Raw genomic sequence first — 16,582 nt, 5'->3', positions numbered from 1 at the left:
TCTATCGAAAAAAGAGATCAGATTAGTCTGGTATGACTTGTTTTTGGTAAATCCTTGTTAACTATTAGCAATGACCGCATTTGTTTCTAAGTGTTCGCAGACCACTTCCTTAATGATCTTTTCCAGAATCTTGCCTGGTATCGACGTGAGGCTGACCAGACGGTAATTGTTTGGGTTGTTCTTTTTTCCCTTCTTGAAGATAGGGACCACATTCACCCTCCTCCAATCTGCTGGGACTTCTCCCGTTCTCCAAGAACTCTAGAAGATAATTGCCAGTGGTTCTGAAATAACTTCCGCTAGTTCCTTCAATACTCTTGGATGTAGCTGATCTGGCCCTGGGGACTTGAATTCGTTTAGAGGGGCCAGGTGTTCCTGGACAACTTGTTTCCCTATTTGGGGTTGGATTTTCCCCAATCCTTCATCCACTCCATGTTGCTGAGGTTGAGGCTGGCTTTCTTTTTGTGAGAAGACAAGACAGAGGCAAAGAAGGCATTACGTAGTTCTGCCTTTTCCCTGTCCCTTGTCACCATCACCCCATCTTCTCCTCGCATAGGCCCTATCGCCTTCTTGTTCTTCCTTTTTCTACCAACATAACCAAAAAGCCTTTTTTGTTGTTTTTAATGTCCCTGGCAAGCCTGAGCTCATTTTGCGCTTTAGCCTTGCAAACCTTTTCCCTACAGGAGTTGATTATACGTTTGAATTCTTCTTTGGTGATTTCTCCCCTTTTCCACTTCTTGTGCATGTCCCTTTTGAGTCTTAGCCCAGTTAGAAATTCTTTGGACATCCATTCTGGCTTCTTCGCACTTGTCTTATTTTTTCTTCTTCTTTGTTAGCACTGTTTGCATTTGCACCTTATTTCACTTTTAAAAAACTCCCATCCATCCTTAACTCCCTTGTCTTTTAATATTGGCGTCCATGGAATGCCGCTCAGTAATTCCTTCATTTTTTGGAAGTCAGCTCTCTTAAAGTCCAGAATGCATGTTTGACTTGTCTTAGTTTCAGCCTTCCTTTGTATGGCAAACTGCAGGAGCACATGGTCACTTGCCCCTAAGGATCCACCACTTCGACTGTATTGATCAGGTCTTCCACATTTGTTAAGATTAGATCAAGAGTAGCCGATCCCCTTGTTGCCTCTTCTACCTTTTGGACCATAAAATTGTCTGCAAGGCAAGTGAGGAATCTGTTGGACTTTGTACTCTTGGCCGAGTTTGTTTTCCAGCAGATATCGGGATAATTGAAATCGCCCATGACTACTCTATCTCTTCTTTGTGACTGTTTGGTCAGCTGTTGACAGAAGGCTTCATCAAGTCCTTCATCCTGATTCGGAGGTCTGTAGTAGACATCCACAACAAGATCTTTTTGAGTCCCGGTTCCCTTGATTCTCATCCAGATGCTTTCAAGCTGGTTTCCCGGATTACAGTCTTGCATTTCTTCTGCAACGTAACTGTTTTTGACATATAAAGCTACTCCCCCTCCTCTCCCCTTTGTTCTATTTCTGTGAAAGAGGTTATAGCCCTCAATGGCTACATTCCAGTGATGGGAGTCATCCCACCAGGTTTCAGTGATGCCTATGATATCGTACGTGTGGTGCAGTGCTAAAAGTTGGAGTTCATCTTGCTTATTTCCCATACTCTGTGCATTAGTGTAAAGACATGTAAGCCCCTGTGACCTCCCCTCGAGCTGTTTATTTGGGATTATTGTGCTCTCTGTACTTGGTCCTTGCTGTGTTTGTGCAGCCCTCTGTTTAGGCTTTTGGCGGTTCCCTGTGGTCATGGGTAATATAGTGTTCGCCAGGCTGTTGTTCCCCTCCCCCAGTGGATCTAGTTTAAAGTGTGCCTGATGAGGTTTGTGAGTCTGTGTGCAAAAAGATGTTTTCCTACTTGTGTGAGATGCACTGCATCACTTGCCAGTAGGCCATCCTCCTGGAAGAGTAGGCCATGGTCGAGGAAGCCAAAACGCTCATCCTGACACCATTTTCTGAGCCAGTTATTGACCTGTACTATTTTTCTGGCCCTTGTAGAGCTGTGTCCTACAACGGGGAGGAGGGATGAAAATTACACAGTTTTAGCCTTGTTCCTAGAGCTCGAAAATCGTTTGTGATCATTTGAAAAGTATGCCTAGTGGTGTCATTAGTTCCTCCATGAATCACCATAAGGTGGGGAGGGTGATGGGGTTTTAGGAGCCTGGTGAGCCTCTGAGTGATATGGTGTATTTTTGCCCCCGGGAGGCAGCATATTTCTCGAGCCATCCTATCTGGTCTGGAAATGATAGCTTCATTCCTCTAAGGAGGGAGTCACCTACTACCAAGACCTGTTTCCTTTGAGGATTGACAGGGTCCCTTTTGTGCAAGACAGTGTGCAAGTCCCCTGAAGAGTGTTCCAGTTGAAGTGAATCATGTAGGTGTAAGGTGTTGTAAAGGCTCTCTCTCCTGTCTTCGATCCTCTTAAAATGTTTTGTCAAGTCTGCACAGTGACGTCTTCCTCAGTAGAATTAGCATGAATTTGCCATTTGTAACTTAAATGATGGATGAAACAGGATTAGAGGGAAGATACTGGAAATGTGTCTTTTGTAACAAAACATTTTGATATTTTGCTCAGATGAAATTTAAATCTTCTTCTTCTTCTTTTAGTGTCTGAACATTTCTTGTCATCCTACGAGGTTGATTGCACAGATGAAATAAAAAAAGAGATGGTGCAATGTATGGGTTCTTTCCAGGATGGAGTAGCTGAGAAATGTGTTGACTATTTCCAGCGATATCGTCGGTCTACACATGTAACTCCCAAGTCTTATCTCTCCTTTATTCAGGGCTATAAAGCCATATACAAAGAAAAACATACTGAGGTGCAAACTCTGGCCAACAGGTGAAGTTGTTTTCTTTGTTTCTCTCCACATCCTCAATTATTCTTCTTTAAATATCAGTACATGATAGCAATTCCCAATGTCAATTCTTTTTTATATAAAACTATTGCATTTGGAGCAGACTAGAAGGATGTTTACCATATGAAGTAGTGTTGGAAGATATAGCCTGGAGAGGGAAAATGGCAGATGCGGAAGAGATACTGACTATATCAAACAATCTTAAGGCAAAGTACATGAATCTTCTTTCACCTTCTACTCTATGCTCACAATAGCCCTAGGAGGCTGGATAGACTGTGAAATAGTGGCTTGCCCAGGGTAAATGATTTGCCCACCCTTGCCATCCAGGAAATATCTCAGCAGGGAGGTGAATATCTCTGGGCTTGCTCTTACATTACAATGTTTTTGCAAGGAGCCGAAAACATGGCTCTTCAGACAGGCCTTTGGAAATGATTAAGACATCTGCTAATCTAAGCATCAAACTATTTAATACTGACACTAGCACTTTAATGGTTGAACTATGCTGTGGCTGAGATACGTTACTATTTGTTTTAATTGGTAATTATTAATGTGTTTTTATTTATTTTAATTTGGATAATGTGTTGACATTGTTTAATATGTTGATGTAATTTTACCTTTATTTATGTGTTATGGCATTTGTATGTGCTTCTGTAAGCCGCCCGAGTTCTGGGAGATAGTGGTAGGGTATAAATAAAGCTATTATTATTATTATTATTATTATTATTATTATTATTATTATTATTATTATTAGGTTATATTTAGGTAAAGAAGTTTATGCATTATATATCTATATATTTTTATATAAATAAAATGTAATGTCCATCTGTTAGGGACATCATATCTCCCAAACTATTCCACCAACGGCTATCAAATTTGGACACAACATAGTATTCGACCTGGCTAGTGTTTTAAGCGTACACCCACAAACCTAACCCACCTGAGAAAAGTTTAAAAAATGCAAAACAATGGCCAATCAGTTGCCTCCACTCTTAACTACCATCATAACAGATGGCTCCTCCCCCAGCGACAGCCAAGCACTCCCCTCCTCCCCTCCTCCCTTAGCAACTGTCATAACAGATGCCCCTCCCTGTTAGCAACAGCGCAAGCAACGGCAAAGCAGTCTTCACCCTTTTGCAACCGGTGTGGGCGGGGCTGCACAGCATGAGGGGAATGGATTCCTCTAGTCTTTTTCCCCCTCATGAAGGCATCTCCCGATGGAGAGAGACAGCCTTCAGCCACTTAAGCAGAAAAAGAAAGGGAAAAGGAATAGGAAGGGGCCTGAAACTATTAGGAATTGTGGGATTTGAAGTTCAAAACTCTTGGAGGGTGGGCCCAAGTTGGACCTGGCCTGTTGAGCTTCTTTATGTCCCAACATTATACCATTTTGTAGTATATGTGCATTGTAATGTGTGTGATATATCTGATGGTTTTTGGGATGGTTTTTGTAATGTGTGTGGTATGTCTGATGGTTTTGGGGATACAATTTATTAAAGGATTAGATATGATAGCTGTTGCTGCTTTGATCTTGATTTTCTGTTGTTTTGAGCCTGCACAAGTTTGAAACGGGTCTTTTAAAAAGGGGAAAATCGTATATTTATTTCTGAGTCTTTAGAGAACTATACATCTTTTTTTTTTGGAGTGGGATTACCATGGCTCAATAACATATAGGCCAGGAAAGGAGCATTTAGGCCTTTATCAATTTCTCTATGTCATGTCAGATTACTAGTTTGAGTTTCAGAATATGTTGTGCCTGGTCAGAAAAGGATCTGTTCTAGATGCTTTGCCACTTTTATAACCACTGCCCCCATGTCCTCTAGAGTTTAGCTCTATCACTGAAGGAAGGCCTGGGAGTGTGATCTGGTTCAAATAAGCATAGGAATCAGACACTGTGGCGTCTTGTAAGCCACCCCAAGCCCTAGGGGAGTGGCGGCATATAAGTTTGAATAATAAATAAATAAATAAATAAATAAAATGCAGTTATTGGTCCCATTTTGGAAGTTACCATTTATGTAGGTCTAATTGATATCAAGAATGGATTTAGGTCTACAGCACGGATGAAAAATCTTTAGCTTTTAAGAAATTTTAACCTATATCTTCCATTACCCCTTCTCATTAGTCCTTCTGGTTACCATTTCTAGGAAATGTGGGCCAAAACACCTAGTGCAGGGGTCCTCAAACCTTTAAAGCAGAGGGCCGGTCCACAATCCTTCAGACTGCTGAGGGGCCAAATTATCATTTGGAAAAAAAAAACGAACAAATTCTTAAGCACACTGCACATATCTTATTTGTATTGCAAAACAATAACAATGAAAGAACAATAAAATATTTAAAAATGAAAACAATTTTAACCAACACAAACCTACCAGGATTTCAATAGGAAGTGTGGGCCTGCTTCTGGCCAATGAGATAGGTTAATTAGGATTGTTGTTGTTGTGTGCCTTTAAGTCATTTCAGACTCTGGGCGAGCCTAAGTCTAAAATTATTTATTCATTCATTTGCTACATTTATTTACTACATTTATATCTCGCCCTTCTCACCCCGAAGAGGACTCAGAGCAGCTGTATGTACATACATTATATTATTAGCATTATTAGCAATATATATAATATATTAGCATTATATATTACTATATTGAACTATACCACTATACTGTAATATTATATGTAACATATAACATATAATTAAATTATAGTATTATATGGTACTAGCTGTGCCCGGCCACGCGTTGCTGTGGCGAAGTCTGGTGGTATGGGAAATAAAGTATTGAGGAATTGGTGGTAGTTAAGGTCAAGGGTAAAGGTTTTCCCCAGACATTAAGTCCAGTCGTGTCTTACTCTGGGGGTTGGTGCTCATCTCCATTTCTAAGCCGAAGAGCCGGCGTTGTCCGTAGACTCCTCCAAGGTCATGTGGGATGACTACATGGAGCAGCGTTACCTTCCCGCCGGAGCAGTACCTATTGATGCACTCACATTTGCATGTTTTTGAACTTCTGGGTTGGCAGAAGCTGGGGCTAACAGTAAAGGCTCACTCTGGTCCCCCAATTCAAACCTGCAGCCTTTCAGTCCAGAAGTTCAGCAGCTCAGCGCTTTAACACGCTGCGCCATCAGGGGATATTATTTCCTAAAGGTTGTGAATATATAATATTTCTGATTGGTTTTTTTTTGTTTGTTGGAGGCAAGTATGAATGCTGCAATTAGGAAAAATGATTAGGATGTAATGGCCTTGCAGCTTTAAAGCCTGGCTGTTTCCTCCCTGAGTGAATTTTTTGTGGGGAGGTGTTAGCTGGCCCTGATTGTTTCCTGTCTGGAATTCCCTTGTTTTCAGAGTGGTGTTGTTTGCGATAATTTATGTGCTTCTACTGTCTGTGGCCCTGAGAAAACAGAGGATTTGCCAGACTTTGATGATGGGAATACTTTGTTGGGAGGTGTTAGCTGGCCCTGATTGTTTCCTGTGTGGAATTCCCCTGTTTATTTACTGTCCTGGTTTTAGAGATTATATTGTTCTGCATTATTCTATCCCAGTAATTATTTCATATTAAAGAAGAATCTCACTTATCCAACATTCGCTTATACAATGTTCTGGATTATCCAACGCAGTCTGCCTTTTCATAATCAATGTTTTTGTAGTCAGTGTTTTAAATTCATTGTGATATTTTAGTGGTAAATTTGTAAATACAATACAGTAGAGTCTCACTTATCCGGCAGAATGTTGGATAAGCGAATATGTTGGATAATAAGGAGGGATTAAGGATTAGCCTATTAAACATCAAATTAAGTTATGATTTCACAAATTAAGGACCAAAACATCATGTTAGACAACAAATTTGGAAGAAAAAGTAGTTCAATACATAGTAATTCTATGTAGAAATTACTGGATTTATGAATTTAGCACCAAAGTATCACGATATATTGAAAGCATTGACTACAAAAATGCGTTGGATAATCCAGAACCTTGGATAAGCGAGTGTTGGATAAGTGAGACTCTACTGTAAATACTACATAGCATTACTGCGCATGGAACTACTTTTTCTGTCAAATTTGTTGTATAATATGATGTTTTGGTGCTTAATTTGTATAACGATTACCTAATTTGATGTTTAATTGGCTTTTCCTGAATCCCTTCTTATTATCCAACATATTCACTTATCCTGCTGGCCTGTTTACGTTGGATAAGTGAGACTCTACTGTATATTTCTAATCTTATATTATCTGCTCAGAACTGGATTATCTGAGGCCCCTTCTTCACAGCTGTATAAAATGCACACTGAAGTGGATTATATGGTGGTGTGGAGTCAAGATAATCCAGTGCAAAGCAGATAATATAAGATTATAAATGGGTTATATAGCTGTGTGGAAGGGCCTTGAGTCTACACTGCCATATAATCCAGTGCAAATTAGATAATCTGTGGAAGAAGTCTAAGTGAGGCCTAAATCTGCCTGTCCCCTAACTGAAACCTGGCTGTCCCTTGGCTGGTTGCTAGGCAACCAAGTGGGCAGAGATTAGCCCTCTAAACTGGCAGCAATTGGATAAAAAAAATTATTGCTCTCCCTCTAATTAGGACTTTATTTTTCTTTTCTTTTTGTTGTATCAACCTTGAGGCGTGGATGATGGGTTGTGTTGTCAAATTTTGAGGTTGGGGGGCCTGTACTTTTGTTGTTTTGTGAATTGCCGTGATGCCGTCACTCTTTTATATATATAGATTATTAGTATTATATTGTATAAAATGATAATATTATTATCAATATCATATGTATATACAATATATTATATTATTAAAACTGATATAAAAATATTATATTATAAATGAGGACGGGGGCCAGGTAAATGACCTTGGAGGGCCGCATCTGGCCCCCGGGCCTTAGTTTGGGGACCCCTGACCTAGTGAATCAGATGTTTCCCCATTTCTGTACTAAGGGATAAGAAGAGGTAGCATCAAGCCCTTGTCCATAACAACAAACACAGGAAAAGAACAACCCACTTCTTTTTTTCTTTAGCAATTTGGGTGCTGGTTACAACTGGAGATCTACATTTTTATGTCCCAACATTATACCATTTTGTAGTATATGTGCATTGTAATGTGTGTGATATATCTGATGGTTTTTGGGATGGTTTTTGTAATGTGTGTGGTATGTCTGATGGTTTTGGGGATAATTTAAGTATAAGATTTAATAAAAAAAGAAGAGATTGTCAGTTTGAGCACCGTTACAGTAGTGTGGTGATGATGATATTGAGTGTGTAATAGAAGTTGTACATTTTCAAAGGAATAATATATATGTGTATGTGTGTTACTATACATTTGTCTTCTTTGCACCCTCCACCTCCTTTCCTTGTCCCTTTGCCGCTGAATGAGTTATTGGGTTCTTGTCGCAATGTTTTAGATTGAAAGGGAATATGCAATCAGTAATCTCCCATTTTCAAAATTGTAACATTTGATCGAGTCAACTTCTAATCAGCCTTGAGGCAACATTGATCCTATGAGAGCTTTAAAAATTCATCCCTCCATGTTAAATTGCAGAATGAATACTGGATTGGAAAAACTAAAAGAAGCTTCTGAATCAGTGGCTGCTTTGAGCAAAGAGCTGGAAGCCAAGGAAAAAGAACTTCAGGTTGCCAATGAAAAAGCTGATATGGTAAGATTAGCTTTTCTTTTTTCCTCCTTTAAAAAAGCTAATTTGGAAAGCCTGGAACAAAAAATATTTTAGGGCTCTCACACAGCCTGATCATTGAAATAGGAAAAAAATCTTAGCAACTCATGGAAAACAATTTAATATTTTACTCAGAAAAAAAAAACAGTAATTACAACCATCTCTCCATTTCATTTCTTCCTCTTCCCAGTTAAGTTCTATTTAGTTTCTTCATTGAAGTTTGGTTTCCTCTATAGGTTTTAAAAGAAGTCACAGTAAAAGCGCAGGCTGCTGAAAAAGTGAAGGCTGAAGTACAGAAAGTGAAAGACAAGGCCCAGGCGATTGTAGACAGCATCTCTGCAGACAAGGCGATTGCAGAAGAAAAATTGGAAGCTGCCAAACCTGCTTTAGAAGAGGCCGAGGCTGCTTTGCAGGTTAAAGATGGATAAGTGGGGAATGCCATTTTGACCTCATTTTGATATTTATTTTCCTCTCCAGAATTGTACCCAACAAGAGATTGAAAGCAGGTCTATCTGCTCTTTCTACTGCGTTTCCCATTGTGGGAGAAAAAGTAATCATTCATGTATTTGGGTGCAAGGGTTTCCTGAACTTGCAAGGCAAAACTCTCCATCGTGGAATTTGACAGGGACACATTCAAGTAACTGTAAGATTTCTAGCTTTAATCATTCAGTTTTGCTGCAGTACTTCAGGTGAGGCATCGGAGAGCACTCTTGCAAATGCATTCTCAAAGGAAAAATAACACACCTGTAAACCATTTGTCTATTTTATGACTAAACTAATTAAAATCAGGGTATTTCCTTTCATCGTTCAACCAGCATAATATGATTTTTCCTTTTTTTTGAACAAAAAAGACATCAAGTGACTTGGATGATGGAGATAAATCTGCATTGTGTTCTACTACTTGCTGCCTGGTTTTCTTATCTGCTGCCCTGCTGAAGGTGGTGGGTGTATTGCTTATTCTGCAAAACAGTGTCAATTTATAGTTAGTTAGCAGATCTTGTGTTACTTCTACTTTCACATTGAGTCCAATGTGGAAATACAGCTCAACACGTTTGTTACTACAGTGTAACCAAGTTGAGTATCCCATGATGTCACAGGATGCCTGATCAGTTGAAAGTCTCTCTTCAGAGAACATAAGGTCTCAGGATTGCAGCACTATCACACTTTTATGCCAGATTTTTTTTTGTTTGATTGACTTATGCTTCTAGCATTAGCATTTAACTCACTGTTCGTCATTGTTTAGCCTCAGCCTTGTTTTGTACTGTGATTGAAGCTGACAATGCAAACATCCTACAAACAGCTGGCTCTTTTTCTTTATTTATATTTTTCCTTGGTCCCAAGTTTTCCTTAATGCTATCTCTGATTGCCTTGTGGTGGATTGTCAGTGAATGCTTCCACCATATTCTTTCATCCCTATCTTTTATGACATTAAGTATCTCTATACTTTCTGGGCAGGATCAAGAAAACATTTCCTTGGCACCTCTTCCCGTTCTGTTTCAACCACAACATGATTCAAAACATCTTTTGACATCAATACAATACACTCCCAAGTCCCCTAAATGGCAAAATGCAAAGGCTTTGTTGGGGCAATTTTTATTCCAGTGGCAGAAACTTGTGGATGTTATTCAAACCCCTTTAGTGACACTGTTACAAAAGGCTTAGTTTAAAGATCTAGATGTGTGTGGTTTCTGCAATAAAACATGACTCAGGAGAGTTAAATTGTTGCATCCGATAAGCTAATGGTGAGGCCTTTGTCCAATAGCTTTTGCCAATCTTAGATGTGCCAATCTTAGATATGTCGAGAAGTTAAAGTGGAGGATATTGGCAAACCTTTCTGTTCTTTTTCAAAAATCTAGACTATCAAGCCTGCAGATATTGCCACCGTTCGCACATTAGGTCGGCCACCACATCTTATCATGCGTATCATGGACTGTGTGCTACTGCTATTCCAGAGGAAGGTAAATGCTGTCAAAATAGATATGGAGAAAAATTGCACCATTCCTTCATGGCAGGAGTCCTTGAAACTGATGACGGCAGGAAATTTCTTACAGAATCTTCAGGTATGTCAAAAGTGTGGCTGAAATTAAATACAGAATTAGCAAGAATAAAAAATGATTGCATAGAATTAAGTGAACTGTTGGAGAAAATGGAAGACAAGGAAATTGAGTCAACATCATCCCTTCAAAGTTATTTTCTTCATCACAACTGTAATAAATCCCTCCCTCTCAATCACAAAAAGTATCAGGCATCTTGTCCACTTTCTTCCAAGATGAATATAAGGCATGGACTTTTATCTCCTTGTTCTATGAGGGTGCTTCCAGACAGCGGCAAAACCCACACCGAAGCAAGTTTAAATAACTCACTTTGGCATGGGTTTTTGTCCCCACTCCCCCACGCAAACCCTGGGCTTTCTCGAGGGGGGGGGCAGCTATGTGTCATTCCTGGACAAATAGGGATAACTTTATGCCAAGTCCTAAATTTATTGTTGAAAACTTACAAGGTTCCTGGCCACCATCAGAGGCAGTTCGACCGCCAGGCAAAGTAGTCATTTGCCTGTGGCACCACCCTCCTGGGGGCACCCTTGAACCCCCCCCCCCAGGAGGATGGTGCCACTCCCCCGCTTCCTTCCCCTTCAGCTGGGGCCTTCCCATCGTGGCGTGAGCCTTCCCTCCGCGAGGGAAGTCCCAGGCAGGCTGCAGCAGCAAGAGCAGCCAGGGGGGGCGGGGCCAGCCCACGTGGGAGGTGGGGCCAGCCCATGCAGGAGGCGGGGCTAGGCTGAGTGGGGGTGGGATCAGGCTGGCTGGGGCCTCCCACCGTGGACCGCGCGGCCTGGCCCCACCTCCCGCCCCATGCGACCAGGCCCGGGCCTTCCCTCCACAAGGGAAGGCCCAGGCAGGCTGCAGCAGCAAGAGTAGCTAGGCGGGGGGCGGGGCCAGCCCACGCGGGGGGCGGGGCCAGCCCATGCAGGAGGCGGGGCTAGGCTGAGTGGGGGCGGGGTCAGGCTGGCTGGGGCCTCCCACCGCGGACCGCACGGCCTGGCCCCACCTCCTGCCCCGTGCGACCAGGCCCGGGCCTTCCCTCCGCAAGGGAAGGCCCAGGCAGGCCGCAGCAGCAAGGCCAGCCCACGCGGGGGGCGGGGCCAGCCCACGCGGGGGGCAGGGCCAGGTCACACAGGGGCGGGGCCAGGCTGGTTGGGCGGCCCCACCTCCCGCTTGGCCCTGCCTCCCGCCCTGCCCGGCAGTGATGTCTGTTGTGGGGCATGCTGTTGTGTTGTTGATTGTCCTCCTCCTTACTAACTATATATTGGCCTGAAGAATATTCCCTAAAAATGAAAGGAAGAAACTTCACAGCTCCGTGGATGGACTAAGCTTTTGGTATGAATTTTCCCTTTAAAGTAAATGTTTTCTTTTTCTTGCAAGGAAATAACATTTTGTGGAACTTTCCACTCATGTATGGCATTGCCTCATTAGAAAAGTGTTCAAAGTACAGCTGTACCTCCCACTTGTAAAATAAACACAGTAGGAAAAGTATTTCCATTAAAAATGCTCATTAAAATTATAATATTTTTATATAATTATAATGTGTTTGTGCTTCAGTACTTTGACTATCTTGAGGTTGGGGAAGCAGGGAAGCAGGAGCCCTCCTTTCTGAGACTGACCCCAATCACTAGGTTTGTCTCTGTCTTGATACTGGGAGCTGTCATTGGGTGCCTTCAAGTCGTTTCTGACTTCTGGCAACCCTGAGACCAACCTGTCCAAAGCCTGGCTGATTCCTGCCTAGAGGAATCCTTTGTTGGGAGGTGTTAACAAAGGATTCCTCCAGGCAGCTACCAGCCAGGCCTTGAAACTGCTGGCCATATGCTAATCAAGGTGGCAAACTGCAACATTCACAGTACCTCAAGCAGACAAGGGTTCTTTCTCCCACCCTGGACATAAATAAGCCTCACTTACTGATTGATTCTTGTCTTGAATCCCCCTGCTTTTTGAATCTAGCTCTTTGTTTACTGTTTTGATTTTAGAGTTTTTCAAATACTGGTTTCTAGATTTTGTTCATTTTCATCATAGTTTCCTCCTTTCTATTGAAATTGTCCACATGATTGTGGATTTCAAGAGAAACCAAGAGAAGGAATGCTCTAAGGAGGTGTATATATATATGTTTGTATACATACAATATAATTTACAATAATATATAATATTATAATATATTGTATATGCATATAATATTAATAATATTATGTTGTAATAAAATATATTACTAATAATACAATATAATAATATTAATTATATATTATATATTACATGTAATATTATTAATATATAGCTATAGTACAATATGGTAATTTATTGCCAGTCTTGTGCTATGCTAATAATATAATATTTTATGTAAATTTAATTTGTAAGCCGCTCTGAGTCCCCATCGGGGTGAGAAGGGTGGGATATAAATGTATGAAATAAATAAATAAATGAATGAATATGTGGGTGATCTGATTTGATAATCTGGATTATATGGCAGTGTAGAAAGGGCCTTGAGGACCTTCCACACAGCCATATAACCCAGAATATCAAGGCAGAAAATCCCACAATATCCGCTTTGAATTGGAATATATGGCAGTGTGGACTCAGATAACCTAGGTTGCTTCCACGTAGCCATATAACCCAGAATATCAAGACAGAAAATCCCACAGTATCTGCTTTGGGCTGGGTTATCTGAGTCCACATTGCCATATATCTCAGTTCAAAGCAGAAAATGTGGGATTTTATTCAGCTGTGTGGAAGGGGCCTTAGGGAAAAATGATCCTTGTAGTCATAATCTAGTGCAAGTGGTGAGCATGGTCCCAGGATCTCATTCTAGGTTTTAAAATCTTCACTGCCAGATAATCTGGGATAAGCAGATAATCTGGGATCAGATCCTGGGGTATAGGCCAATATAGGTGAAGGTCCTGGAGGACCTATGGGTGTGTGTGTGTGTGTGTGTGTGTGTGTGTGTATATATAGGGAGCTCTCAGTGGTGCAGCGGGTTAAACCACTGAACTGCTGAACTTGCTGACCAAAAGGTTGCAGGTTCAGATCTGGGGAGCGGAGTGAGCACCCACTGTTAACCTCAGCTTCTGCCAGCCTAGCAATTTGAAAACATGCAAATGTGAGTAGATCAATAGGTACTTCTCTGGCAGGAAGGTAACGGCCACCACCGCCGCCACCTTCAGGTCAGCAACCTAATAATTTGTTGGCTGATCGAATTTGGGGAGCAGGGTGAGCTCCCGCTGTTAGCCCCAGCTTCTGCCAACCTAGTAGTTCAGTGATTGGTTTCTTTGGGGGGGGGGAGCGCCAAAATTTCTGTTCGCCTACACTAGAAAATTACCTTGGACCGGCTCTGGCCATATGTCTGGGGTGCTTTGAGTGCGATTTCCTGCTTCTTAGCGGGGGGTTGGACTAGATGGCCCATGAGGTCTCTTCCAACTCTACTATTCTATGATTCTATGATTCTATGAAAACAGGGACTGGGAACAACTAGAAATGGACAGCACTCCAGGGTTTAGATGGGCATATATCTATATACTAGCATTGATTGAAGTAGAAGTAATGAAAAGAGGATTTTTTTTCCTCCTTAGTAATTGGGAGAGCATGAATTTGAGGAAGATATATTGTTAACAGCTCTTCAAATCAAAACTAAGTTTATTGGAAAATGACCAATTTAGCAAAATCATTTCACAAGATGAGAGTATGAGTAACAAAATTAATCGGGTCGCACTAAGCTTTTAAAGTAACTTTTAGTAATATTTCCCACACACTATGCTAGACCAATATGGAATCGTCTTAACATTGTTGTTCATGTGAGTGCTTGTGAGAGTTGGTTCATCAGTGAAACTAAATTCTTCTTATCTTTATAGCAATTTCCAAAGGACACCATTAATGAAGAGGTGGTAGAGCTTTTGAGTCCTTACTTTGAAATGGCGGACTATAACATTGAAACAGCTAAGAGGGTCTGTGGAAATGTGGCTGGTATTTGTTCATGGACCAAAGCAATGTCTGCCTTCTTTGCTATCAACAAGGAAGTTCTGCCTTTAAAAGTAAGCCAACATACACAAGCCAAGACTCAAATCAAATTAGAAGTAGACTGGCTGGTGCTTATGGTATTTGGACCTCTTGTGTCAAAGATTATCTATTTGTCATACTGTGTTAAGACATTATTTATTTATTTATAAATAATGTATATACCTATATACTTCATATAAGCCTAGAAATTTTAGTCAAAAAATTAACCCACAAAAACTGGGCTGACTTTTCTACAGGTCAATATGAGTACTTTGAAATTTGTTTTCTGGAGTCTTCTGCAAACTGACACTTCTATCTCAGTATCTCGGGAACTGACTTCCTATGGAAACCTCAGTCACTATTCAAAAACCATTCTTGGCTGAAATCCTGTAGTTGAGATATGCTGTTGTATCAAAGGGTTAAGTAATTGTTGGGACTTTGCAGTACACAATTTCCTTGTGATTACTGAAAAAACAATTTAACAGTGCTAGGGTGAGGTTTCATTACCAATTACTGACCAGGGAGGGCAGGGAAGTCCAGGCAATGTCTGGCCACAGTTGTTTAGCAGGGAGGATGAAACAGTTCTTGCCCTACTGGAACTTCATTAGACACTAGATTACACTGTGTTCACTGAACAACCAGGACAATGATAGCTGTTATTTACTACCAGCTGTACAACTGTATCTGGATCCACAGCCCGGGGCTGTGGCGCAGACGGGAGAGCAATGAGTCACTGACCAGGAGGTCATAAGTTCGAGGCCCGCTCGGAGCTATGTTTGTTTGTCTTTGTCCTGTGTTAAAAAGGCATTGAATGTTTGCCTAATATGTGTAATGTGATCCGCCCTGAATCCCCTTCGGGGTGAGAAGGGAGGAATATAAATGATGTAAATAAATAAATAAATAAATATATCTAGTCTTAGAATATGAAGTGTGATATCTTAAGAACATTATTGCTTAATTATATCAAATTTAAAATGATTTCATTAATTCTGCATTTGTCAATAGTTATTTTTAATATATTGCCAGTTATAGTCCTATTCTTTTAATTTTCATTCTTTCAAAAGAAGTTTTAGAGATTTCAACTAATTTTTTGCACTATATACCATTTAAAAACTTGATTTGTGTGAATTGATGGTTTATAGGCTAATCTGGCTGTCCAGGAGAACCGTCTGACGACTGCCATGTTAGATCTACAGAAAGCTCAGTCTGAGTTGGATGCCAAGCAAGCTGAGCTAGATATTGTGCAGGCAGAGTATGAGAAGGCCATGAGGGAGAAACAGGTGGGTTATTGTGCGAACGGTGGCAATATCTGCAGGCTTGATAGTCTAGATTTTTGAAAAACCTTACATAACATCCCCATATGGTGAGAAATATCTAACATTTTTTTTTAAATTACCATTGACTGGTTATGACCATGTAGCAAAGACAGTTGAGGAGGTGGGGTTTTGGGGATTGAAATTGAGAAGTTGCCCACATTTTCTTTATTTGTAACTTTGCTGTATAGTCTCGTAACCTAGCATTAATTTTTTTTTGCAAGATTTCCTTGTGAGTATAACTGCTACCAAGGTTCTGCACTCATCACTTAATATGACATAACATACAACTGGTACACCACAGAGAAGTATTAAACTGCCATTCATGCGTGTTTTTAAAAAATCTTTGACAGACACTGCTTGAGGATGCAGAACGCTGCAGGCATAAAATGCAGACAGCTTCCAGTCTTATTAGTGGTCTGGCTGGTGAAAAAGAAAGGTGGACTAAACAAAGTAAAGAGTTTGCTGCACAAACAAAGAGACTTGTGGGTAAGGCAAATGATCTGCCATTTCAGGACTCTATTAAATTGTCAACTACACTGAGTATATTTTAGCAAATGAATAAATGAAGCCTGCATTCCTGTTTTCTCCTCTTGGAAAAATTTCTGATCTCTGCATTAAAACCAGCAGTGAATTCTGTAAAAGTTTAAAGAAAATTTAATGTTGTTGGTAAGACATTTTATAGCTTTCATAGGCTAAAATTTGTTCTGCTCCA

General features: G+C 40.7%; 1 protein-coding gene and 1 long non-coding RNA gene across 8 annotated transcripts in view; one reads left to right on the top strand and one right to left on the bottom strand.

The window, feature by feature from the left end:
- Positions 1-16,582, top strand: part of dnah5 (dynein axonemal heavy chain 5) — a 299,154-nt gene that overhangs the window by 202,569 nt on the left and 80,003 nt on the right. For all 7 annotated transcript variants that reach the window (XM_062979391.1, XM_062979388.1, XM_062979389.1 and 4 more), the window contains 7 exons: positions 2,630-2,861; positions 8,393-8,507; positions 8,759-8,935; positions 10,379-10,582; positions 14,410-14,589; positions 15,697-15,834; positions 16,221-16,356. In XM_062979391.1, coding sequence (XP_062835461.1) covers positions 2,630-2,861; positions 8,393-8,507; positions 8,759-8,935; positions 10,379-10,582; positions 14,410-14,589; positions 15,697-15,834; positions 16,221-16,356 — 1,182 coding nt within the window. The remainder of the gene's footprint in view (positions 1-2,629; positions 2,862-8,392; positions 8,508-8,758; positions 8,936-10,378; positions 10,583-14,409; positions 14,590-15,696; positions 15,835-16,220; positions 16,357-16,582) is intronic.
- On the bottom strand, positions 10,100-11,228 carry LOC134298626 (uncharacterized). The gene is made up of 2 exons (XR_010005722.1): positions 11,020-11,228; positions 10,100-10,599 (listed from the first exon to the last, which is right to left on the bottom strand). It is a non-coding gene; the product is annotated as an uncharacterized LOC134298626 (long non-coding RNA).

This window comes from Anolis carolinensis, chromosome 4 (genome assembly GCF_035594765.1).
Source record: "Anolis carolinensis isolate JA03-04 chromosome 4, rAnoCar3.1.pri, whole genome shotgun sequence".
Classification (NCBI taxonomy): domain Eukaryota; kingdom Metazoa; phylum Chordata; class Lepidosauria; order Squamata; family Dactyloidae; genus Anolis; species Anolis carolinensis.
Note: the sequence above shows the minus strand (reverse complement) of the source record. Positions and strands in the feature narration are given on the sequence as shown.